The 27683-nt window shown below is 35.6% G+C and overlaps 1 protein-coding gene across 4 annotated transcripts in view; it reads left to right on the top strand.

The window, feature by feature from the left end:
- Positions 1–27683, top strand: part of MAP3K2 (mitogen-activated protein kinase kinase kinase 2) — a 56252-nt gene that overhangs the window by 7385 nt on the left and 21184 nt on the right. For 3 of the 4 annotated variants that reach the window (XM_065671534.1, XM_065671531.1, XM_065671533.1), the window contains exons 2-9: positions 12779–12848; positions 15335–15453; positions 17180–17220; positions 19724–19823; positions 21646–21759; positions 22400–22496; positions 23416–23546; positions 26297–26376. In XM_065671534.1, the coding sequence (XP_065527606.1) occupies positions 12845–12848; positions 15335–15453; positions 17180–17220; positions 19724–19823; positions 21646–21759; positions 22400–22496; positions 23416–23546; positions 26297–26376 (686 nt within the window). In that variant the 5' untranslated portion in view covers positions 12779–12844. Of the gene's footprint in view, positions 1–4803; positions 4887–12778; positions 12849–15334; positions 15454–17179; positions 17221–19723; positions 19824–21645; positions 21760–22399; positions 22497–23415; positions 23547–26296; positions 26377–27683 lie in introns of all 4 variants that reach the window. The other variant, XM_065671532.1, reaches the window with a different exon arrangement.

The following is a 27683-nucleotide window of genomic DNA, read 5'->3' as shown; positions in this document are numbered from 1 at the left end:
AATTTTCTGTATTTTAACTAATTTATTGATGCAAGGGTCTTTCTCCTTCTGCTGTGACTGCAAGAGAGCCTTTGAGGAGACTTCCAGCACTGGAAGTCCAAGTGCACCATGATAGTGACTGAATGGCTTTAAACTGACGGGGTAGATTCAGATTAGATATTTCGAAGGAATTCTTCGCTATGAGGGTGGTGAGACACTGGCACAGACTGGCCAGAGAAGCTGGGGCTGCCCCATCCCTGGCAGTGTTCAAGCCCAGGTTGGACCACGCTTATAACAACCTGATTTAGCATAAGGTGTCCCTGCCCGTGCCAGGGAGGTTGGAACTAGATGATCATTAAGGTCCCTTCCAACCCAAACTATTTTATGATTCTATGATTTTAAAAAGATCAGAATCTGTGCAGTGGCCAAGAGGGATGGTCCCAGCATGAGTTCTTGCTCCTTTTTTGTGTTGGTATTGGTTCTTTAGAACTGTGAGATCAGTTACATAGGCTGATGGTTAACTAAAACTTAAAATAAATCTTTTCAGCTGGATTAGCAGTTTGCCCTGCACCTCCTGCTTGTCACTGTGGTTCATCTGGAAAGTAGCAGTTCCTGTAGACAAGCAGGACTACTCCCTTGACAGAAAAGCAACCTTGGCAGTGGAACTGTAGTGTTAAAAGTGATTATTAGATGTGGGCATGTACATAGTAATCCTTCCACTGGAACTTTTGAGTCTGTAGTTAGTTTACCTTATTATCTGTATTTATGAGGGTTCTTAAATTTTTATCACTTGAGAAGAAAGCATAATTACGTAGCATCCTCGATGCCCCTGTGATGATACAGTACCCACTGCTACCCCGGGTGCAGGGGGAGATGTAAGAAAGAAACCTTGTGAGGATACATTGTGTTCATGTCTTTGCATTTGATTCCTGAGTTTTTTGACAAAGTGAGGCTTTCATTGTTATATTCTGGTTTAAATTTTGTGAGGGACTGAGTTAAATTACTTTTTTTTTTTTTAATACTTTTTTTTTTCCTCTGGTCTGCAGGAAGCTGAAGGTTGTTAGCAAAGCACAGAGTGGAAGAGTTTGTGTACTTGATAGCTTAGCAGTATCTTACTGTGTCAGTCTGTGTTGGTTACGCTGTTTGAAAAACAGTGCATACTGAATATGGATATGAAAATGGACAAGTTTGTCCATTTAGACCTGCTTGGTGAGACCTGCTGGCTACAAAAATGATGCATAATCTTATGCATGTGGTAAAAAAAAAAAAATCATTGGATTTTGCAGAGTACATGTTACCTATGCATGCACATGTGGTTTTCTCAGTTTCCATTAATGTATATTAAGGTTATACTTGTCTGTCTTTTCAATGGTATTATTCAGCCCTCTGTATAGTTCCAAGTGTGAGATGTCTGAGTGTACCCATACCTGTTGCTCCCTGGTTAAATTTATTGCTCTTTGTTGTCATTGGTGAATGTTTTACTCTAGAATTGGAGATCGATTCAGGAGGTTTGGTTTTGTTTTTTTTTTTTTCCTACGCTGTGTCAGAGTTCTGTATGACTCATGTGTTATCCTACTTAAATATTCCATGTTAATGTATTATGAGAGGCTTTTGCATTTTGTATTTTTATTAAGGATGGAAATAATGGAATAAATGTCTGACAATGTACAGAGTTAATTTGAGTTATGATGGGGAGAGAGCACACAGGGTATTGAACCAGGAAGATAGGAGTGTGAGCCAGGAAAGGTATCTTAAGCAGAAGCTCCAGACAGCAGCGTGTTAATGGAGTGTGAAAGCTTGATGGCAAGAGAGAGGAAGAAGATGAGAAAAATCTTAGTTATATTGCCATGCTCTGGTTTTCCTTGTTGTATTGCTGCCTTATGTACTGTGTAGGAAGAAACGTGCTTTGAGGAATGAGTAACATAGTGTGTAATGAAGGCTGTTCATTGAGGAGGATTGCTCCTTGAGCTGTTGCAAGATTCAGAAGATGTATAGCAAATGAAACCTGAGATGCCTTCACAGTCAAGACACGAAAATGACCCTAGAGAATTAGATTTTGTCCTTTCTGGTGTTATAGGAAGATGCCAGGCAGACCATGTTAATCAGAAAGGTTTGCATGTATTGTTGTGTTCAGGTTTTTTGGTACTTGATTTGAAATGATAGTATTGTCATTTGCAGCTGTGATTAAAACACACATTCCAGATTTTCACATGACTGTGAAATCAGTGAGTTTTGCTGAATGGAAGGTGCTATCAATTGTGATGGTTACATTGAAGAAAAGTGAAGTTTCTTATCACCTGAAGATAGATATTAAAACTAGCTGTAGAAACGGAAAATGAGTTTATTTCTCTGGCTTATTTCCCAAAATAGTCTCTCAGTCCATCACTGACATAGAACTGGAACATGAACTGAAAAGGACGGAGGTACTTACAGGAGTTTAAGGATGTGCTTTCTTTTTTGTGTTCTCAAAAGCAAAATATGGCTGATGATTTACACATAATTCCTCTCATACATTAATTTAAATGCTGCATTTGTTTGCAATATTCAGTTTCTGCTGGAAGTCTGCTTTTTTTTCTTATGTACTTTATTTTTGCTTAAAGAACACTGGTCATAGATGTTATGTGGTTTGGGATAGGTTTACTTTGCAAGTGAACAGTTACTCTTAAAATTAATTTGTCACTGGTTGTAGCACAGTGTTCCATTCTTAGAGTTGTGAAGATTGCAGAAATTGCCAGTATCAGTAATGCTGGTAAGATTAAGTTTGCTTACTGTGTACAGTTAGTCCTTAGGTTTGACTTGTTATCTTGAATTCTGTAACAAGGGAGAGAGATATACTCTATTCTGTTAAAGTGTATGCTGTGAACGGTCTGTGACACACTCACAAAAAAGAGTTTTCTATCTGGGGGATCTCAAATAGGGGACATGGAGTTATATTTGTAGTGGGGAATAGTTTACATTGTAACACCTTTAGCACTTCTCAAATATTTTGACTTAAAATGTTGGAGTCCTAAGTTTGGAGTAAAACTAACACTGATGCCACTCATGACAGCTTCAGCGGAGGCCTCCAAATGACAACAGGAGCTGCTGAGTGGAGAGCACCACTGAGATTTTTAGAAGAAACAGAAGCACCTAAATCTGATTGTGACATTCACTGTAGTGCATGCTTCTTGGGAATGTATGGATTGAAATTTCATACACCTGTCTTCTTTGGGAAGCCTTTTATGGGGCTACTCCGTTCACATACGATAGTCAATTAGCAAAAAAAGTTACAAACATCACAGAAGTGTTTTACTCTATGGGCATGATAACGTTAATATACTGGGTAGGCCATCAATGTTTTTCTGATGTGAGTAGCATTAATTAGTTTGTATAGCATATAGCTTAGTTAATGGCAAGGAATTTGTTATTCTTAGGTGTTGTGATGCTCTGAGGCTTCCCATTGTGATGGTGGTAATAAATTTCTGAGATGCCAGAGTGATTTGGAGGCAGTGATGTGGTTATTTGTAGCCCAGTGAACTGTGTCTATTACTTTTGAACATACCTTTGTAAAAAAATCTGCTTTTGGATAAGAGTAGAGGAATATGAGGAGTTGATTTCTAGCCACTATGTTCTGTTGCAAAATTGGCAACACTAAAATATTTTGCAAGGTGTCACTATGGCATCTGTCCACAAGTTCCAGCTGGTGTGACCCTTTCTCACTTTAAAATGCATGTGTTTGTTTCATATTGGTTTAAGTTTGGTCTGTTGTTTTGTTTTGTTTTTTCTTGGAATTGTGAACTGGTCTTATGACTTTCAAGGCAGGTTTGCTTGATGTATCAGCAAAGTCGTACTTCAGTTAGGCCAAGAAATGAGCTGTCAGAGTGCTTTGGCTGCTGCTGAGCAATTACAGATACAAGAAATAAAGAAGTTCTGTAAAACTTGAATTAGGTGAAGAAAGAGATCTTGCTGAGGAAAGTAGATGCTTTTCTGTTTGAGGTTGATTACAGTCTTATCTTTTTTGGGTACTTGAAGTGGAGTGGGCTCATGAAGGGTTAGCCAATAGAGGCTCTTGATACCATTTGGAAAGAAGAGGTTCATTCAAAGCAGGAAACTTATATTTAAGTGCATTGAAACTCTCTAAATATGCTTATCGCTCCCTATCAGCTGTAAAGGAAGTATAGAGAGATTAGCTTTCCTAGACTACAGTTACTCTTTGTGAATATTGCTGTAAGTGTTAAGATACTTATCTCAAAAGCATAATTTTGCTATACACTCATCTTGAAGTAAATTATCTGCTACTTTGCATTTTTATGAGAACAATCCTTAAAAAACATCCTTGCATTCTCAAACCTTCTAGCACGCTTCAACTTTTTCAAGTTGAGATCATTGTTCATCAAGCCGATAAATGTTCTATGAATGTGTCAAATTACTGTTTATGGAACAGCAGGAACTAAAGATTTAATCTGAGTAGGATGAAGATTTGCTTTTGTCACTGGGCATGTTGGATCTTTCAGTTCATTCTGAAGTCTGTTTCTCAATGTACTTTGAGAGATGAGCTGCCTTTCTGGTGCTAGAACTGACAGTACTGCTTTTAAAGGTTTTGTCCTTCCTGTAATGGGGAGGGCAATATCCATAATTAAAAGTTGTATTTTATGCAAGTCTGGGTTTCTTTTTTTTTTTTTGTGTGTCCTTTTTTTATTAAACTCTGGCAGGAGTACAGCTGGTAACCATTCTTTTTAAAAAATAAACAAGTACCAAGTTATATCTGTAGCTTTACAGATGAGGTAAGTCTGCATGGTCTTGTGTGCTAACTTAGGCATAAATTCACTTTTTTTTTGTTGTCAGGAGGATTTTGAAAGTCTTCAGTTTAAGAAATTTCAAGTCTGCACATTGTAGAGATACCTGATACATCTGTAACAACAGTAAAGGTATTGATGCTTCAAACATTCCACAGTTGTTGTCTGCAGTCTTTCTGATACTCTGCACTGAACAGTGTATGTGTAGGTTGTGTACAGAAGCGAGATGGCTTCTGCGTACACTGCATTTTTATACAGGTGAGGATTGCACTATCCATCTAATTTTTTTATTGCACTTATGTTAGATGGTATGTTAGATATGTTGTGATTTAATAATTCTTCTGAACTGTCTTCTGGTAGGACTGTCATATCCTTAATGATTGTGTTTATGTCAAAGTGCATTTAATGCAAAACCGTTATTAAATAAACACAATAAACCACTATATTTAGGCTTATATAAAATTCATCTTCTAATTATGGGTGTTGCCCTCCCAGTTGCAGGGAGGATGAAAGTTCAAAAAGCAGTTCTGTCGTTTTTAGCACCGTAAATGCAGCTCATCTCCTTTTTTAAAAAATTAAACACAATAACAATTAAATTGTGGAAAATAACAATAAATTATTATGTGTATTAAAAATATTAACTGTATATATATACACAAAATGTATAAATACATTTTATTGGACTTTTAAATATGATTCAGGTTATTTGCTCAAGATGTAGTTTGTGTATTTTATTGTGCCTACTTGATCATTGCTGGTTGTAGGGGGTTGCGCTAGGAATTGTGTTTATTAATGTTTCCTGCTAAATAGGAATATGGATCTCAAAATGTTTTATTTTAGTCCATCAACTGAATTTCTTAGTAGGTGAGACTTTAAAGCAAATAATAAAAATCTCATGTGATGTTTAGCCAGATATGTTGGAAAAACCTAAGTAGGGTAATCGCTGTAACTAGTTCTGTTAACTGATCTGTAATCATTTCAAGAAGCCATATTTTGCTTGGCAGTAATAATAATTCTTGAAATCAAGGCATTTACTGTGTTTTTGCTTTTAATTCTGAGGTGGAAGCCAAGCTAATTATTGCATTCTTTTACTCTCAACTGATGTGAAGATAAATAATGGCAGCTCTTAGACCCTTTCTGTTAGCCTTCTCAGTTATTTATACAATATTTAGAATCCACTGGAATCTTCTTGTTTTCCAGGTATTTCCAAATATTTTCTACAATGGTCCAGGAAACTGAACCACTAATCTTGTGAAGAGGTGTTGTGAGACTCTTACAAGTCCCTGGATCTTTAATTTAAAATATTTGATCTGAAGTATATTATAGCTAGTGCATTGTATCTGTTGGTGTTGTGGATGGTGAAATTTCTATTCCAGTACCACTGTGCTGTGGTTTTGGATATATCCTGTTGATTTTTTTTTTATTTTAAATTTTTTTTTTTCCCCAAAACCAGAACAAAAACTGCATGCTGGCTATTTGTTCCTGTTTTTTATCACCACTAGCTATTTCATCATCTAAATTCAGTAAAACACATGTATCTGAGCAGTTCCCTACCCCCTTAATACATTTTTATTAAATTAAAAAAGAAAGTTGGTTAACTTTGGGTGGATTGGGTGCTATTAATTTATGAAGCACTTTATGCTGATCTAGGTAGTTGGCTCATGGTACTATGTGCTTAAGGTTGTTTAATCTCTGTACAATAGGTTAAAATAGCTCAGTCTTCTGCAGAACTGGTTTAATTACAAGAGAGAGAAATTCAGGGCCAAGTTTAGAAGTATACTGACTAAGCTACATACAGTCAGACAATCAAAACAAGACTTAATATGTTTTGAAAAATAAACCCAAGTCCTTTGCAGGAAATAAACCAGAAATGCCCTTTCTGCAAAGGAGTATTTGATGTGTTTATGGTACTTACTCTGTCAAACAGCCATCCTAGTGGCAGAAGAGTTTAGGTCAGCTGTTCAGGATAGAATTGTTGAATGATGGTAACTATGGAAGAGCAAGCTGTAAAGGGGAAAAATAGAGGGGAATACAGTTTCTCATGCTGTCTTGGGTCCAGGACAGGTAGTCACACCTGAATTGCTGCCGTGGTTGTGAGGAATGCTGGTCTGGATTGTGTCTCTTCCTTGCTCTGTGGCATCAGCTGCGAGAGCTTGATGGGTTCTCCTGTTTTGTCACTCCTTCCTAGTACAGCAGAATTAGGTGAACCTTCTCAGTGTATCCTGTCCAGTGCAATTAATCTCACTATCAGGATTAATTAAGAGGAGAAGAAAGTGCTTCAGAATATAAGGGGCACATGACAGAGGAAGATCTAAGGAGGAGAATATTACTGCTCTGTGGCTCACAACCTTTATGGCATGCTGCTGATATGCAAGATAACTCCCTGCCAGGTTTTGGACCTTAAGATTCCCTTGAGTGTGCAGAGAAGGCTGGAAGCTTAACAGCTTTTTTTCTAAGCAACTTCCATCCAGTAATTCCCCTCTGATACATTTTTATTTTAAAAGATCACATGGTACTGTGACAGGAATGTTTCTGTTATCTTATTCATCAGTTAATTTCTAACGTTCCAAATCTGGCATACAGACTCCTTTGTTTTGTTTTGTCTTACAAATGTTACCTTCATATATCAATGTGTCATTGACTTTTGATTTGCATTGATTTAATCTTTCTTTCCCTTTTCTGCTTTCCCTGTGAACACCTTTTCTTATGTATTTCTACGCTAAGTTAAAGATCTGAATTTTTCTAAAACTGAATTCACGTCTGATGGGTTATTGTTAGACTCCAGTTATTACAGACCTTTCTGTTATCTGCTTAAATATTTTTGTTATTGCTTTTTTACTTCTCTTTTTTTCTCTCCTTAATGATTTTGCGCTGTTGCCACTGCTTTCATAGTCTTTGAAAAGGGTGGGGTTTTTTGTCCAGTGTACATTTGTGCGTACGTCCAGATAAAATCCTCTCTCTTACTCTTCTTTCTATGGAGTCACCTGCTTTTAGGTATCCACTAATGTCTTGTAACAAGAATGAATTTTCTTCTATGCTTGCCATGCTACGTAAGTTGCTGTCATTTATGCCAACAATTGCTTTGAGATATGAAAAGGTCTGCTATAGAAATTCAGATTTAGGTATTATTATTTGCAAGTAGATATAGTGTCTTGTTCACAGGCACTATTTTTATTTGATTTTTCTTTTTTTTTTAATTTAAAAATCAGAGTGAGCAGTGCTGCACATTATTTTGGTTAAAGGTTAAGTAGGTGTATTTGACTAGGTGATCACTTGAGGTTTTGTTATCCTTGCTTACTGTGATTTATAAGAGGTTGGTTGTTTACAAGTAACACTTTAGAGGTAAAACCATTTTTCCTGGCTCATTCTTCTTGCTATGAAATACGTTTTTATAGTCTTTATATTGTGATTAGCCATTCTGCAGTCTGAAAAATTATCTGTGAAAACTCACTCTTAATATTTACCTGGCTCTTTGTATCATCTACTTTTTTATAGATAGACATGTCTGAATAGCAATGCTAGCAAATTTTATTTTGCTTCTTGTCTTATAAGGTTTAACTTGCTTATGCCTAATATAGCATAATCTCCAATTTAATCTTCACCTGTGGTTGGAATAATTATAGTGCATCTTTCTTCGAGTTCACATGGTGTCATTTTGCTCTGGTGCAAGAATGGGTAACTATGTATACTTGGACTGATCTACTTTAATTGAGATTTGTAGGGAACTGATATCCTTGAGATTCCTGCTCTGCTACTGGAACAGGTTTGGAATCCAAGGGTATAAGGCACCTTTCTATAATGTGTTACTGTACAAGTCTGAGTTCCTTACAAAATCAGGCTAAGTTAGATTGCTTGCTTCACTGTATTTGTTTTCTCAGTTTTTAACATAGCATAGGCTTATGTTCTTAAGTTCTTTTAGATAACTACCTTTACTGTTCTCATATGATTAGTTTATGGCTGTTATTGTAGCCATAGCTAAATTTACTCTTTAAAAATTGCACTTATGAAATTGGATGCCATAGAGACCATTTAATTTCTGCACACTGTATGACTCCATATTCACAGAACTAAAACACCCTTTCTAGCTCACTTAATAAATACTCATCTCATAGAGTATCTGCTTGCTACCTTCCTCTACTGTATGAGGGTAAAGCTTTCTTATTTTATTTTTTTGTTTCTAGCCTCCAAATTTTCTGACTGTGACCAAGTCAGTCATGAGAGATGATGGAACATTTATGCTGATGTTGTGTGCTTTAATCTCTCAGTTACCGAGAGGCAGCTTAACCCTGTTGTGTTTGTTACAGGAAAAGTTGTATACATATGGACAGTCAGCACAGAGTGTCTGAACAACTGGATTATCATCTGCATGATTTATTTACCTTCAAGCTTTTTTTCATTTGCCATGAGATAGCTAAAAACAATTTCCAAGAATCACCTGGATATTTTGTTCCCTCAGCAGCTTTCACACATTCTGAAAGACTTCCAGGCTCTGTGGAAGGTGGCTGATGGGAAGTGAATCATGAATATAAATTAACATCTCTCCACCCTTATATCCAAAATGCTGTTGCTAGGATACTCTTCTTTGTTTGCTACTCTTATCACATCATCACCTTTTTGAAATTCACTCTCTGTCATCCTTTCTTTAATTACATTCAAATTCAAGCTGCTTTCGTCTCTGCGAGACCTTGACATAATCTTATTCTACCTTTGCATCTGCTCTCCTATTTTGCTGCCTTTTCTTCTCCTGAGTCTTTCTCTGAGTTCCAGTTTTCTCTGTTTTGCTTTCTTTTTGTTCTGGATTGTCATCTGCTTTGATGTGTGTTTTGCTAATGCTCCTTTGTAACCATAGCTTAGGGTATGCTTTTTTTCCCTTTCTACTGAATATTTTTTTTTGTTTAAAGAAAAAAAATTATGTTTGTCAGCTTCCTTTTTTTAGCTCTCTCCCCACCACCATGCTGTTGTTACAGTCCATTGCAAAAATGAGCAGTTAAAACCATTTTAATGTTATTAGCTTGGTTTTGGAGTTGCAATAAATGCTAACAAAAAGTTTGGTAAGAAATTTAGTTGGCGATTAATTATACTTCGTTTGGATAGAAAGAATTTTGATCAAAAGGGATGATAAAGTGAGAAATCCCTGAGGTACACACAGAAATGTAATTGCAGTTTTTCTAGTTTTTTGCTCTCATTTTTTGTTTTTTGTTTTTTATTATTATAAGAAGGAAGTGGAAGGGATAAGAAATGGATGCTCACTCATTAGTTTATGTTCTTCTAATAAGAGATGCCACAGATTAATAATGAAGAATGAGTTCTTTTAGCTGGAGGAACTTGCAGAAGATGTTTCCTAAGATGTTTGGGTGAGATGGTTTAGTGTGAGGTGTCCCTGCCCATGGTAGGGCAGTTGGAACTAGATGATCTTAAGGTCCTTTCCAACCTTAACTATTCTATGATTCTATGTTCCTTCTTCAGCTTGCCTGCTCTTTATGACCCCTGTAGCTCAGATATCTTGAGCTTCCACGTATGGTTATTTCAGCTAGGTTAAGGAGGAACATCTAGGGTATTTTTGTTTGGAGATAGAACTTCTTTTAACTTTCTTAAAGTGTGGCGGAAGTTTTAAAATGTCTGACAGAACTTAGTATTTCTCTGAAATGCTTACAAGGAAGTGTTACAGAGTAATTAATCCAAAGTCATAAAACACATTTTTATGTTTAATGTATTAACGCAGCTCATTAAATCATGCATTTTATAAAATTGCACTATCTCACATTTTAAGACAGTTGGATTAAATACAGAATTAAATACATGTTTTATAGGGACTTTAGTGAATAATTCTTTGGAAGATCCTCTAAGAGTACTGCTGATAAAAAATGGCATAGGAAATAACTGAGTATGTGTTCTGTTTTACCTTTTTGACTCTTGGGGATGAAAAACATGCAAAGAATCAGATGTGGGGAAAAATGTTAGTGATATTTAAAACTTCAAAGGTAATCCCAGTTTGCAAAGTAAGTCAGATTTCCTGGAATCTTGTGTACTGCAGCAGCTTGCTTTTTGGTTTTTGGTTGTGTTTTTTTGTTTTTGGGTTTTGTTTTTTTTTTTTTTTTTTTTTTTTTTTTTTTTTTTTTTTTTAATTGACATTTCTGTCTCCTGTGGTGGCACCAAGAAGCTGGAGACCATGTTAGCAGCAAAAGTTGGGGTTGTGTCTTGAGACTGTGGGCAGCTCAGGCCAGATGTACTAAACTCAGTCTTGCAGGCTTCAATACTTTACAAAGCCTTAGAGGGGAGTTTCTTTTCCACAACACTTGGAAGCTATTTCAGGTATTGTTTTGAGGAGCTTGATGTACTTCGGAGTATGTAACTTGCAGTATGCTTGAATCGAATTTTCAGCTTTTAGGTCTAATGTGCTCTCTTGCATGCACTCTCAACTGAACTGATTTCTGATTGCAGAGTGGGATCTCTGAATCTTCTTTGAAAACCTGATCTCTTCCTGGTTATGGAGCTTGAAATACTCAGTAGTAGATGAGTCCTCTAATATGTAGCTAAAAAGCAGTATATAGGAAAGACTTTTTTTATGCCTCTGAAATCCAAATTTCTTTCTGAAAAATATGCCAGAAGTACTTGAAGCTTTCTAGTTCCACTGATGAAATGAATATTGCTTGAAAAGGCTGTTTTCATGAAATCACTATGTAAGAGAGATGGTGCCAGAAACTCTTCGATGCCTAAATGAAGATCCTCAGAAATCCTTTGGAAAGTTGTAATTAATTTGTTGTTAGCTAGAAAATTAGCAGAATATTAAAGCAAGTAAACCTCACTGAATGGTACTGAAAAAGCTGCCTGCCCTCCCCTCTGTTCTCAGCATGTGCTCCCAAAGGTGGTCGTGTGCTGATGTCAGTGTGTGGTGACACTGGCAAGGAACTAAACCATGAGAAAACACAAAAAAAAAGGTCATTCTGTTGGTTTAGCTTCTTGAATGAACTTGCAGGGAAATCATGTGTATTATCAGAGCAGGGTAGATTTTTCAGCTCTGAGTCAGGAGGATGAATGGCCCACTGCCACCAAGAAGAGGGAGGGGGAATAGACTCTCCCTACTTGGTCACAGTGACTGCTTAAGAAATAAGAGAATTACCTTCTATGATCTTGGATTAAAAATTCTGGATTCTTTCTGTGGTAGCCAGGATTACAACAAACCTTATTGTTTATTTAGGGATATGTCTTTAGTTTTTTGCTCTTAAGCGCTGTAATAGCATCTCATTGAAAGATTATTTTAATTGGTCCTTAATTATTGTTGTGGGGTTTTTTTTAATTGGCTGGTGTTCAAGATATTGTGATAGACAGAGTTTGTTCGTAAATATGTTCCTTGTGTTTCTGATTTTCTGGATAACTTCTGTATTGTATATAAAAAGTTAATGCCCGCTATCTTCCAGAGGTATTTGCTTTCAGGGGTGTTGGGATATCTGTGTAATGCTCTTGCATTATCATTAAAAAAACCTTACCAATTGAATTTTTCTGGTTCATATAGTCAGTAGGTATTCATGAGTCTTGATTTGTGCTGTGAGTTTCACACATATAAATAAATATATATGAAATACATGTAGTTCTAAACACGGAACTTTGTACACCAGATACAGGAACCTGTAGAAAAAGAACTAGTTCTTAATAATCTGGACTAGTGAGGAACCCATGTAGCAGTGTTATGGCTAATTAATATTAATCATCATTTGGAGGTTCAGCTTGAGTCTAGAAGAATGTGTAGTTTGGGCTTTGTGTCTTCTGAAAGCCTGTATATGTTGCTGATAGCCCAGTGAGGCTCTGGGGACAATATCTGTTTTCTCTGTATGTCTTATCTATGTATGCAATCTTATTTGTAGTTTATACGTGTTAAACAAATTCAGCTAGCAAAACTTAATTCACAACAATATGCATATTTGATATCTGGGATATTAGAAAACCTGACTGTAAGCAATGAAGAGTTGACTGTTTTACATGGCTTTGACAACTTCAATAACTGTGTGTTTGGTTTTACATTTTAGGAAATAGAATAATGCTAATGAAGCAACAGTTTCCCTGAAGTTCAAGTTTTCAGACTCACTGCCATTATGGGTATGTCTTGTGTGTAATGTGTAGGAAAAATTTAATTTAGACACTTTTAATTTCTGTTGAAGACCAGAACCATTAATACCATTCCTAGGAAATACGTGCTTTTGCTGTGAAACCCAATGCAATGTGTATGGGAAAGGCAGTGTTCAACCTTTCATAATACTTCTGTGGTTTTTCTATTGGAATATAGCACTTTTCCCTCACTATGTGGTAACTTAAAAATTCAGGTAAAAGAAATTAAGATTCATGGTATTAGGATACTGGGCAATATCTACCGTGCTCTTAAAAGGTAATGGTTATTTGGAAATTCAGTCTCCTCCAACCAACTTCTGGAATAACAGCACTAGAATAGGCTATAACACCATAAAATAGCTTAACTTTTAATTGTGGCAAGATTTGAATATGTTTCAGTGTAAAAAAGGAATAACTAAGTTGCAAGAATGCCTTCAGTTCTGCTATTAAATATTGCTAATTAGACTTGCTTTAATAGACTTGCATATCTTAGTAGTTATGAATAATGACAGCATGAGTGATTGAATTTAATAATTTTCAGACCAGCTTTCTGATCTGTTAGGAATCTATTAAACTAGATGCTGAAACTGCACAATTTCCTGATATGACAAAAATATTTAGTTATATTTGAATGGTGTGTGAAGGAATTCTCATCATTGGTGAATACCTGGGATATTTGTTTGCTGAGTTTTATTCAAGACCATGTTTGAGAAATACTGTTTTTTGTAGATCACAGTGCTTAGGAAATCTTCAACAAACACATCCTCTGGGAAGTAGTGTGAAGACATACAATCAACACCTTTGTAGATAATTTTTGTTGTCCAGACTTCTAGATGCATGTTGAGTATAGTAGCTTTGCTGTGGCAAGAAATTAATATAAAGTATTAATGACAGATTTCTCTTAATGATGGATGTACAGGATTTTGAACTTCTAAGTGCTTTCCTAAAGGAGCATCCTAGGTCTGGGGCAAACCATGTCTAGCATGGCCTCAGTCCATCACAGCTGCAGCAGATTTTAGTGGTGAGCTGATGGATGAACAGAGGCATTCCTGTGTGTCTTTGCTTTACTGTAGTTTTAATAGCTTTTCGAAAGTGAGGGCATTTTTTGCTTGAATTTTATAGTAAATCCGGTCTTCTGTAGATTAATTCAGCATGCTTTTCAAACACCATCTTCATGATACCTGTATGACCAAACACACTGTGGAGATGTAGTCCTAGGAAGCTGAGGAGGACATACAGCTGCAACCCTGCTAAAAGTAGCATACGTGATAGAGGATTGAAACTTTCTGGGGTTGTTGTATGGCAGGATTTGTAGTAGTAACTTTTGCAAAGTCTGGGAAAGTTGTTGACTGGATTCTTGCACATTTGGTTGTATTTTGTTTTGTTTCCCCAGATGTTGTGAGTATAATGTTACTGAGGGTCTCTAGAAATTTATGCATTATATATCGAATAAAGGTGATGTTTGGACAGAGCTACTCCACAGGTTGGAATGGTGTCTCTGTATTGTTTAGGAAGTGCCTTGTGTTCAGTATGGCCCCTAAGTATGAGAGCAGCACTGGGTAAAACAGGTTTTTCTCTCTTAGAATCTAGCTATTCCTGCAAGGAGCAGGGAGTTGGACTCTGATCCTTATGGGTCCCTTCCAGCTTGAGATATTCTATAATTATATGATTTATGTTGAACTTGATATCTAAGCTGTATAGCACTGGGTTCAGTGCTCCTGTTTTTTCCTAGTGAATTACTCCTGTAAGCCCACCAAAAAAGGCCTGCATTTGCAGTCCTAGAGAGGTTTTGGGTTTTTATTTTATTGGTTTGGTTTTAGTTTTTTTCTGGGGTTGTTTTTTTTTTTCCCCTCCTTTTTTCCTAGGTGTTTTTTTTGAGTGTGTGTGTGTGTATGTGTGTGGTTTTGCCTTTGATTTTTTTATTTTTTTTATTTAATTACTTCATGGACTGTCAGCACATGCACAGAGGAAGAGCTCTTCTGGGAGTTTGTGTATGCTTCCTACATGCATGACAGTACCAGTTCAGTAAAGAGGAAAACAATTCAAAAGTACTTGCTTTTATTTTATGAATCGGGGATGGCAGGTCATGATTTCTAGTTACATCTGATCCGTGGACATCGAAACAAAGGAGATAAACCTTTTTTTTTTTTTTTCCTGGTCTTTCTTGCCTGCCCTTCTCTTATTAATGCTGGCTGAAGTTTTGCAGTTAGCAATCTGTTCTGACTTCAGTTTTTTAAACTTGCCATGTAAGTCTGTTTACTAATTGAGCTGTTTATTTCCTTAAGCATTGTTAATGATAAATAAAATGCTTGCAACATGGCAGTATATTTTTTTTAATTTGGCAGTTGTGTATTAAAGTGTAATATAGTCTTCTAGATTTTAGCATAATGTTTGCCTGATTGTGAAGTGAGACAGTAATGCACTTCAGATTTAACAGTCATTTACACTTCTCTTACCTGGTCTCTTTCTCTGAGTAGATGAGCAGCAAGCTTTGAATTCAATCATGCAGGATTTGGCTGTGCTTCATAAGGCCAGTCGTCCTGTATTGCCCCAGCAAGAAACAGGAAAACCAAAGTCATCTTCACCTAAAAAACAGGTAATCTTCAATATCTTTACTAACCTATTGAACATGGAATGTCCTGCTGTGAGTTCTATAATTATTTTTCTTGCCAGACCAGTGAGCATACCAGAATGAGCTATTAGTCTCTCACGTGCACTGCCATATTCTTTGTTCTGGTTTTTAAATTAGCAGCAAAATGAAATGGTGGCATTTCAGACCAGATCATAGTGCTTGCCTAAATTAATCTGATCCTGATAAATTGAGGATTTATAGGAGTATTTTGACATTATTGACATTAGATGGCTTATTTGTTGTTGTTTTTTGATAGGTATTAGACTGTTTAAAATACCAAGGTGGTCTAGTATCTATTACTTGGAATGCATTGTTAGAATGAATATGTATATTAGATTGCCCAGTTGTCAGATATATCTTAAAAAAAGAATGTCAGTATAGCAGCAGAAACATACATTCATTTAATGTATCTTTGGCCTTTTTTTTTTTTTCCCCTCATAAACTGAAAATGTGAGTTCTTTTCAGCTGTATTTGTTTTTCTGCAGATACTGCACACAGATAGAAAAGTGGTAATACTTAGCTGATACGTTTGAACTGCTATATAGAGAAATTAGGAGAGGATGTAGATTTTTGACCCAAATTCTAATAGTCCTACTGAGTTAACTGTATGTTTATTTGGTCATTCAGTTGACAGACCAATATTTCATGAAACTTCACTTTTTGCAGTCTTGTTTTAACCCGTTGAAGGTCAAAGCATTTGAATATATTTGGCTCTTAAACTGTCAAAAACCAATGGCTATTTTTTTTTTCATTCTGTGCTTTAATAGCTGTATGAGTTCAGTATATAACACAATGGTGCTTTGCTCATGTCATCTAAATCACTTCTGAGCTGTGACTTTAGACAGTGTAGTGACGTGCATATTGATCCCACGTGATTTGAATGTAATACTTGTTTAGAAAGTTAGAAGAAGAACAGTTGATCCATTTCAGAGTTTCAGTGTGGTAGTGGTGAGAGGGAGATACGTGTTTGTCATTTAAATTTTTGAATTTGGAATTTAATCACTTGTGAATTGATTAATTCTTTTGGAACATGCAACATTGTTATTGGGATATAATCTCTGTGGTTGAATGCTTTTTTGGTTGGTTTTTGTTTTGTTTTTTTTTTTTTTTCCCTGCAATAGTGAATACAATTTGATTCTTAAAATTATGATTTTTTTTAAAACAATTTTATTTCCATGTAACTTCAGATATTTACAGGTATCTTTGTTACTGGGAGGTTGATTGCATGAATGCTGGCTTAATTACATGTGTGGGTTTCTATGGTAATGCTTATGAAACAAGATATGTTTCTTAAGCCTGGAAGGCTCAGCTCTGAAGCGTACATAAAAACCTGTTACGGTAGAACCTACCTGCCTGTTCATGATAGATAACTCTTTGGTAATCACTTCCATGCTGATTTTGAAATAATGAATCTGTTATATTACTAAAATATATTGATAGAAAATAGTGGTTTTACTTTCAGAAGAATTTGTTGTACTTCAGAATATTTTTTTTTCTTATGTACTTTAAGCCTCTGTCAGAAAACCTCAGGAGAAGTAGCTTGTTAAAATGCTTGCTATATTGGAAAGGACAGAAAATTAATGTGGACTGCTTAAGGACTTGTGATTTAGGATTATTGAATTTGATTTCATGACCTTCATTAAGGGATGTAGTAACTAACTAGTAGTGGTTTCTTTATCTCTTCTTACAGAATGATGTCAGAGTCAAATTTGAACATCGAGGTGAAAAAAGGTAAGGTGGAAACACAGGAAACAATCTTGCCTTTTGTTTATAGAATTTTGTTGGGTTCTTATTATAAAGTTTTAAATAAACTGTGCAAAGTGTTTCAGATATCTAAGTGTATTTGATTTGAGCTTAAGTCTAATTTGGATATGACCACAATTTAAGGAGAATTAATCTGTTTAAAATGTGGGCTCTAAGTATACATAAATGCAGAAATATCTTACTGTAGCTGTTGCATGTAATATCCTTCGTTTACCCTTCAGATAGGTGTTTGTAGCCTAGAGCAATCACTTAGATCATTAGCATAGATTTCAAATAAGACTAGTCCAGCAAATAAATATTTTTGCTACATCATGTGCGTAATAAATGCACAATAATATATTGTTACTGTGGCACCCAGAGCAAGAAGCCTGTATCTTAAAGCCCAGTATTGCATTGTACTTTGGAAAAACCAGTCTGAGAACTGTAACAGAAAAATTTATAGACTTTAGATTGTTTTCATTGATAATTTTGAACAACCAGCTTTTATTTTCATTCTGTGTTTGGGAGGTGAATGATGTACATGCTTAAAGTATACAAACATCTGTATATAACTTTGCTGGCTGCTCAAAAGCTTTTGCAGAAGTTGATCTACAGTTCTGTGCAGAGCTCGTTTGTGGACAACTCATTTTGTCTGTGTCTTTCTGAAAGCATAAAATCTTTTACCTACCTACAGAGAAGTGATTATAGAATATGATCTTTGAAAATATTTACTGAACTGGTCATGCCATTTTTCAACAAAAATGGTAAATTCCTTAGGATGGCTTCAGAATGCTATGCTACTTCTGGACAGTCCCTAGTTCAGTGTGCGATAGATCACATGGTGGTTATAGTACGTGCCCTGTCTTTACATGGGGTAGTAAAATATCATTAAGTTCCCTAGTTATTAACATTCTTCAGCTTCTTTCTATCGCTTTTGTGAACATAACATGTAACAGTGCATCAGTAATGGTTGAGTGCTGTAAGTAATTTGGAGAAAATAGGTCTTTTCAAAAGCTTTGAAAATTGAGGACTCTTATCTAGTAATTCATGTGAAATAAGCAGCAGCATGAGTATAAACCAGAGAAGTGTTACTGCCAGTCTGCACAGACAGTACATTCTTGCAGTTTGTTAATTCACTTTCACAGTGGACTAAATTAATCAATTCAAAATAAATGCAAGCATAAAATAAGTGTATAGAAAGATACCGTTCCCAAGCTTTTATCCTGATGGCCTAGCTCTGGTTTGGAGTGTCCCAAATAATTTGAGCCTGGTTGCCCAGTGGCTCATTGCTCAGCATGCTTTGTAGTACTCTGTTGCCTGAAAATATAGATCTAAAGATAAAATAATGAAATTATGCAAGAAAAATAAGTTACGCAATGGCTTTCTCACTAGTTTTGAAAAGGGAAATGGAAGAGAGAAGTGATTCTAGAATTTATTTCACTAGTGATCATGGCACTCCGTACCAACGAGTGGGAGGTGTGATGGGCAGAGCTCCAGGCATGCTAAATAAATTAACTGCAGTGGTGGGTTTTTTCTGTTTGTTTGTTTGCTTTTCTTGGGGTTTTGGGGTTTTTTTTGTTTGCTTTGGTGTGGGTTGGTTGTGGGTTTTTTTTCAAAATAATAATTTTGGAAAAAAAAAAAAATTTTTTTTTTAATTGCAAGTGGCCTGGCTTCTAGCTTTACTTCCGGGAGAAATACTGTTCCCTAACCAGTGTGCTACCTGAAATGCTGATAAAAGCTTTTCTGCTTCACAAAATTGGAGTGCTCTTTCTTTTTTGAATGTACCTCAGTAGGTTAGTCACTTCTAAAAGTATTTTTTCTTTAATGGTGGTGTGTCTCAAATAATACAACAGTTTTCTATAGTAAAAGGCCATTTTACAGGCATTTTAGGTTATTTATTTTATGAGACATTGAGTTAAAAAAAAAAAAAATCTGAGTTGTTGACCTACAACTGCCCCATTCGTACAGGAACATACTTGAAACACAGATGGTGATGTACTCAGCAGTTCAAGCATGTAATTCATTATGGTAAAAATGATGACATTTAGTTACCTTTCTCACATAAGATAGTCTTTTGAATTTCCCCAAAATGGGGACTGTAGGAGTAATTCTTTTCTGATACTTAGGCTTGTCAGCCTGTGGTACTCACCGTCTTAGTTTTCTGAAGCATAAAAAGTTTTAGAGGTTTCTAAGAACTAGCCTCTGGAATGGAGGCATGCAAAGCATTAGGTTAAGAAAGAAGCCATTTTCAAATAAGTAAAATAGTCATAATGAGATCTAATTTTATGTGTGATTATCCCTTATAATTTTCTCACTGCTTTGCTCTTCTTTTTAAAATAACTCAAAATATGGAGGTCCGTGAATAAGAAGCATAGCCTCTTTATGGTCTTCCCAGTAATAAATTCAGTTTTGAGATCATTCTTGAGTAATGAGGTGTCAGATTTTCATAAGTAACAGACAGAAATTCTTTACAACTTGAATTGTGTTTCAGGATCCTGCAATTACCACGGCCTGTTAAACTTGAAGATCTTGCAGCTAAAGCTAAAGTTGCTTTTGGACAGACTATGGATTTACATTACAGCAATAATGAGGTAACTCTCAGCAACTTATACATTGATTATTTTAAGGCTGAAATTTCCTCTCTTAAGCAGTGAGAACCACTCCCATGACAAAACCCCAGATTCCTGATGTGTGTGTTCTCAAATATGTAAGTCTTGTCTAAATTAGGATGAACAGGAGATGCGTGAAATGTTTTATAAGGAGAGTCATATCTTAGTGAATTATGTCTCAGACTTGATTGGGAATGGATAAATTGTCTTCCTGCTCTGCCACAGTCCTGTTTCATCACTTTGGAAAACTCTTTATTGCTTTGGGCTTTGTCATGTTTGTAAATTTGAAATAACATTTATCCTTTCTTGTACAGTAGTTTTTTTTTTTCTGTAAGGTTTAATCTTGTTCAGTAATTGCTAGAATGCTGCGTTTAGTAATGTTTAGATCGGAGAACTAGGCTTAATTGTTGCTCCTCTTAAAGTAGCTGGTTCACAAATACTTCTTGGCAACAGTTCCAGTGCCATCAAGCCACTTACACCTGATCAATATTGCTTCCAGCCTTCCTTTAGAAGTAGAGATGGAATCAGTAATGGGAAATACATTTGCAGATGCAGGGATCCATTCTTAGGAGTTACTTCTGTTTTTTGAATTGAGTCAGCAAAGTACATGGAGGATTATGTGTGCTTGGTTATGCACAACCTAATTGCTGCATCTAATCTGCATCTTTGCAGAAGAAAATGCCTGTAATTGCTGTTTGTTGATTACTCGGTACCTTACCAGGCACTTCTGTGAAACTGATGCTCAAAATGAAGAATTCCAGCAGAAGGCCTTTGGAGATTAGGGAGGTCAGAAGAAAAGGCCATTCATGATACTTTAACCTCAGCTCCTTCCTCTGACAGGTTTTGAGGCATTTGAGCAGGTTTTCTGCTTGTCAGCTTCTACACTAGTTGGCAAATAATCCTATCACCTTTCAGAAATGTGATGCTAATTACCTGTCATTAGCATTAAAACTGCAACTTAAAATGAAGAGTGTATGCATGTTATGAAGACCATCCCCCAATTCCCATTTCTTTTTTGTATAAAAATACTGTATTTCAATTGATGTTGTGTTTGAGCAACATTGAGACTATTACAAGTAGAATACATTTTTAAGACTACATTGCCTTGTTCTTTTGTTCCAACAAGCAGAAATTATAACTTACACTCCTGAAACATAAGCCAAATTTTAATTGTTACAGAACTCAAGTGTGCTTTAATAGCATAACATTTTCTGTTCTAAAGATACATGTATGCCAAGTTAATTCTAATTAATTAGATCCAAGTAAGATACTTGTGAGGACTACTGTTGTTCCATGTGAATCACATTATGCCTGATAGAATTCCTTAAAAACTCTGCTTTTTCAATGGAGAAATTCTTAGTGATGCAACTTCAAACCTGTATAGTTGGAATACTGTGAGATATAAAAATGTACTTTATGCTCTGCAGAATAGGTCTTTATTTTAGACTCGCATTAATTTAGGCAATGGCAAATACACTGACACTGTTGCACATGTTTCTGTGAAAGTTGTAGGATATTAAGTTGTGCATATGTAAAATGGTTGTTCTTTCATTGTGAATGTTTGTTCCACCATGCTGTACTATTGAAGGCATCAGAAGGAAGAGTTAAGGTTAAACTTCAGATATTTTGGTGCTAACTTTGGGCATCATTTAATACGTTTTCCTTTCAAGTTCTTTTGAATGAAAGGAAAGATAGCATCAGTTCATTAGTTTCTCTGCACTTGACTTCCTCATTTTTTGTTCTTGTATCCTTGTTTAAGATCCTGTCTTGTTTAAGACTTTTGTTTCTTTTCAAATTTTTGTAGCTTGTAATTCCATTAACCACCCAGGATGACCTGGACAAAGCTGTTGAACTGCTTGACCGCAGCGTTCATATGAAGAGTCTCAAGATATTGCTTGTAATACATGGAAATACACAGGTACGAGTTGATGTGCTAAATGTCTTTTTCCTCAGGTTTTCATATTGAAGTATAATTTGTATTTTTTCTTCAAGATGACTTTTTCTAATCAAAAATATTACTGATTGCTTCTTCAGTGCACTTCAAGTATCTTAGTGTTTTGTATTGACTTGGTTTTAACTTTTTCCTAGATCCTTTTCCTCTCCCTTTGTTTGCCTTTCCTACATAGTTAGAAAAGTGCTTCTTAATAGGATGATGATATGATACAAGTTTGAGAAGCGCATAGAATTTAAGTAATTGTAGTTATTTGAAACTGTTCCTTAAATCCTATGTTGTTGACGCTCCTTTGTGGCAAGTTAAATGTTTGTTGTAGCAAACAGTAGTAGTGGACTATGGGCTAAATACTGAGTTATTTTGGTAATATCTAACAGATCATGGCCATGATATTGATAGGATTTGTATACTAGTACATTATGAAAATGATTTTTAAATATTAAGAACGAGCTACTAAAGATTAATTTTTTATATTAATTGGCAAGCTGCTTTTTTGGCTGCTTGAAAAAAGGAATGTGCTGCACAAAGCCTGTAAAGTTGGTGAAGTATTTTCATTGCTAGGAGTATGAAGTAATAGCTGCAGGTTATAATATGTATGCCTTTTCAGTCACCCAGTGTAAATAATGTCGAACCCTTGCCCTCACTGGAAGATTTAGACAATACAGTGTTTGTGACAGACAGAAAAAGGCGATTGTCTGTAATAGGTAAGCTATGTATTTCAATATCTTTAACTGTAAAACCTTTCCTTTTGTAATAGTCTCTTTATTAAGATCTTGCTATTAACACAAAATATTTTAATTTCTCAGTGACTGTAATATACAGTTGTACTTGGGGAGATGGATTTTGAATTTTTAGTCAAAGGTTTTTTAAATACATATATATATATATTTATCCCAAGGAAATGAATCTATGTAGGATTATTTAAGATAACTGATGGGTATCCTAAAAAATTGATGTTAGTACTTCCTTTTATTTTTAGGAACAGGAATGAGTTACTGAAAAAAAAATCTATTAGTTTATATGGCAGTGAATTTCCTTGCTCAATTTAGGACTTGCATGTTTTTCATCTTAATGTGTGAACGTTTTTTAAGATACTTCTGGCATTGATATAACCTTTTTGTTTATTCATGTTTAAAATCTGGTGTGATATTAACTTCCAAATTTAATTATAAAGCTGGAGAGTTTAATGAATAATTTTCAGACAATTTATTATGCATTTGTTATGAATAGAAGTATTCATATTCTTGCAGACCTAATATTCTACAAGGAAAATTTTAAATTCTCAAGAGCTGGAAGGAATGAGTTGACATGGGTTGAAAGGGTTTGGATCTTTACTTTGTTTCAAAAGAAGAAATGCACACAGCTAGATGTGGAGGGAAATTATATTTCTGTTCCTATAGAACCAATATTCTTTTTAAAGCCATTGAGGCAACCCTGCTCCATACTTTTCATAATTCCTGGATTACAGACTTTAAATGCTAAATGTAAGTATTGCATAGGCATTTGGGAAATTTCTAAAGCAAGCAGTGAGCCAGGCAGGCTCAGTGTCTATGAAGCATTTGAATAAAGCCCCTGGGTTCTGGGTTATTGAAGAGACTCTAACTAGCCCTTTTCTTTCAAAAGGTTCTAATACTCGTGATAGGAGTTCACCTCCCCCAGGATACATTCCAGATGAGCTGCATCAGGTGGCCCGAAATGGGTCCTTCACCAGTATCAACAGTGAAGGTGAATTCATTCCAGAAAGTATGGATCAGGTGCGTGTGTGATTTATTAAAATTAAAGTTTTTGTTAGGTTGATCTATTAAATACTGCTGTTCAAGAGGGGTATGGAATTGTTGGCAAAAACAGCCAAGAAGTGACAACCCTAGAACATAATCTGTGAGAAAAGGTTAAAATAATTATGCTTTAGTCTTGTAAAACCTGTTTTAAACTCTGTAAGTCTCTTCAATTACTTAAATATGTTCTTACAAGGAGAAAGATAATATTCTTCATTTCCATGATAGTTGAGTGAGGTAATGATACAAATTACAGCAAGAGATGTCTACATTAGAAAACACAACCCCCTTTATTTTAATGAGAATTATCTGTAAGCAAGACAAGTTTTACAACTTTCCCAGGTGATTAAAAGAGTTTTTAAAAAAGAGTTTGGATCTGTTAGAATTATTTGGACTTGGTTGATACTCTGTTGGTGTAGAGGCAAAGGGATGGAGATGGGTCTGGTACCAATAACCTTCGAAATAATTTCCACAGTCATGTTTTTGTGTGAGGATCACTGCATGCTATTTTGTTCTTACTCACCTGCATTTTTGGTGTGGGATTCATCAGCACATTTAACATGAATAAAATGCTCTCTGAGTATCAAAATTGCTCTTAAAAACAGCAGGAAAAGATGGAGGAATGTAATGGCTGACAGAACTGGCAATAGAGAAAGAGTTATTTAAGGAGGAAGAAAAAATAATGCGGCATACCCAAATCACATCAAGTTCTTGTTGACATTGGCACTGTATTCACAAATGGCAACCGGCAATGGTTTTTATGAGCTGACTAAATGAGACACAGATGATAGAACAAAAATAGAGGGAGAGAGATTGTGCAATTTGTTGCACAATTTTAATGACTGAGCTGGGAACAGAGACTGTATCTCCTAATTTCTAGACCAAGGTGCTATTCATTATCATATCCATGTGGTCAGATCCAGCCCAGATCATTCAGTGGAATGATTGCTTTTGGCCTGGGCGAAGTAATTTTTGGTCACTGGTCAGACAGACAGATGATCTCTGAGGCCGAGGATGTCCTTTTACTCCAGAGTATTCAAGGTTACAGCCTGGCATGTATGCATGGCTGTGTAAGCTGTCAGCAGGATTTAAATACAGGAATTTTACTTTCATAGGAATCCAGGATAGTTCAGCCTAAGCAGCCTCAAGGGCCAGATTGGGGTGTTAGGAACTCACAACCTTGGTTTGCTTCCTTTCCCCTAAATTGCCAAATCACATTGGCAAGTGTTGACCATGCTGTCTACATCTGTCACAGCCTGCCTTACAAAGACAAGAAGGGAATTTGTAAGTGGAGGGCTTTGCTCTGCTCTCCAGTTCATCTGCATGAGCACAGCTATTCACACTCTGACAGCAGACCCCACACTTTCTCTGCAGAAGAGATGCTGGGTTAAAGTGGGTCATGGTCTGCTAGTTGGAACATATTGCATTGTTAGTAAGTCCTTGATTGGTGCTTGGCAAAGTAGGTGTCCAGGACCTTTAAGATGCAGCACAGACCATAAAAATTGGAGGGTAACTAAAAAATTTACATCAAAAGACTGGTGTCCAATTACCAGAAAATAATAGATCTTATATAATACACCAAAGGAAACTATTTTAGGAAGCAATATTTTAAGACAACAGATGAGCTTTCCTCTCTGTTTTTGAAAAGCAGTCTGGTAAAATTGTCACATTCAGTAATTCAAAATCTAGATTCTATTTTCACTTCTGAAAAATGAATCTGTCAAATATTTCAGATTGCTTTACTGCAAAAAAGAAGGGAGTGGTGTTTGTCTGTCATTAAACTTAGCACAGGTATTGTGAGATAAAATAGATGTCAGCCATAGAAATGGCTAGTAAACAAGAGTATGTTCTTGATAATCAATTTCTTTGGATTAGAGTTTAAGAAGCCAAGTTTTGTTTTCATTATGTAATGGATCTGGCCTAGATAGGTTTGGCTTCTTCAGACTGATACCTGGCAGATTTCATACAACTCATGAACATTGATTACTAGGTCATCAGAAGTGTTTAGGACAGAAATAATATGTCTTTGGTGTTTTTGTAAACTCCACTTTCACATGAAAGTTTAGTTTATTTGGAAAAGGGAGAGTGTTTATATATTTTATGAATTCTTCCTCTTTCTCCTTCAATTTTCTCTTCGGCTCTATTTAGAAGTAACTCAGTCGGAGTCCTAACAAGAGATAAATGTTTAACAGCATTTTAGAGGATTTGATTTCAGCTGGTTTCTGTGACTCCTAGTTGGCAAAGTTTGAGCCATTACAGAAACTATATAAATTGTAAGCTCACAATCTGTCCTGTTTAAGATTCTTTTTTTTTTTTCTTTGACATTATTATTTTTTTAGCAGTCTCAGCTTTTTATCCTTTAGAGGACTTACTTTTTTTACTTTGTTGAGCTACCCTCATGCAGATGTTGCCCTAATATTAAAAGACAGTGGTGTGTTCAGGAAGAATGTAGCAGTACAACTTCTGTACAAAGCATGATAGAAGATGAAATACCTTTACTAAATTTTAGTTAGAAGTGAGAAAAATGAAAGAGTCCTTACAGGATTGAAGAATGCAATGCAGGTTCAACTATGGCAGTTAACTTTATTAATTAATTTTTCTGGTTTGTTAAGTGTTTCAAAGCAAAAACCTTCATTTAAAACCAACCAACAAACAAACAAAAACAACAAACCCAACCCAAATGCAAACAACTTGAACTTGCTGGTCTTTCTCTGTTTGTTATTCATTAGATGCTGGATCCACTGTCTTTGAGCAGTCCTGAAAACTCTGGCTCGGGAAGCTGTCCCTCACTTGACAGCCCTTTAGATGGGTAAAAGTGACTTGCATTCATTATTTATCTTTATTAGATTGCGTAATGTATCTGTTGTAACATGTAATAACTCTCCAGTGACAGCTTTTACTGAACTTCTTCCAGAAACTCCTCTGCAAGTTATAGAACATTGATAAAAGCTTATTGAAACTTAATTGCTTACTAATACATGGCAAATAGAATTATTTGGTTTTTTTAATAAATTGTATTTCAAACACAGAAACTTAGACTTCAAATCCTACAAAAATGTACTGAAGGTTTTTAGTGAATTTTGCCTGTCTTATATATATGTGAATTATATTCCATAGCAGTGAGCCCCCCCATCAGACTTTCATTTCTTAGGTACTGTCCACAGTTTCTCAGCCACCAGGTGAGCCAAGCAAAACATACTCCTGTTCGGCTTATGGTTGGTCAGACAAATAATAATTGGATCTTATGTTGTGCAGATTTGCTCCTCTTTATTTGGAACTGCTATACAAATAATACTGCTAATTCAATATTTAATTGATAGAAAGATAAAAAGTTGGAAATCATTACCTATGGCAATTAGAGCTCCAGTATTGCATAGTAACATTTCATCTGAGGATACGTGATCAGAGGACACAAATCCTTTTGATCTAATAAATTTTTGAGTTAAATAACAAGTCTCTATTTCACAAGTAAGAGAACAATACATGCAAAAAGTATTTTGTGATTAGAGTGTGATAGGTTATACACGCAGGGTGTTTGATGTAGCTACACAGCATAGAAATTCTACCAAATTGCCAAATTTTTAGGGTTCTGTGGGGTGAGTGCAAGAAGGGGAAACAAAACCATCTTAATTCAACTCCTGTTTCTCCAAAACTTCTTTTTGTTGTTTATTATTTACTTTATTTGTCACCTCTACTTAGTTTGTTTTCCTTCTTTTTTTTTCTTTTTTCTTTTTTTTTTTATTCAAATATTTCCTACAAAGATGTAGGTTTTGTGTCTCCATTTAGCTTCTGTTACCCATTAGAGAAATTCTTGCCAGAAAAAGGAGGACATTGTTTTGGTATATTTATGGAAATATACTGTAATCGGTTGCTCTGACTGGCAATCCCATCCATTCCTTTTGGTGGCTGGGAGTTACATACCAGCTGTAGGTAAGAAACGATATGATCGTATAAGAACCAAAAAATTCTTCATCATTCTGTAACTCAATAAAATTACTCTCTTAATCCTATGACTTCCATGGAGAGAAAAGGAACTTTTTTGAGACGTTAAAAGGTCCTACATTTCTTTGGTTCAATTTCCTCAAGAGTTTTTGTAGGCTATGTAAGACATTTTGC

This window comes from Lathamus discolor, chromosome 3 (assembly GCF_037157495.1).
Source record: "Lathamus discolor isolate bLatDis1 chromosome 3, bLatDis1.hap1, whole genome shotgun sequence".
NCBI lineage: Eukaryota > Metazoa > Chordata > Aves > Psittaciformes > Psittacidae > Lathamus > Lathamus discolor.
This window is presented reverse-complemented; position numbering and strand designations above follow the sequence as displayed.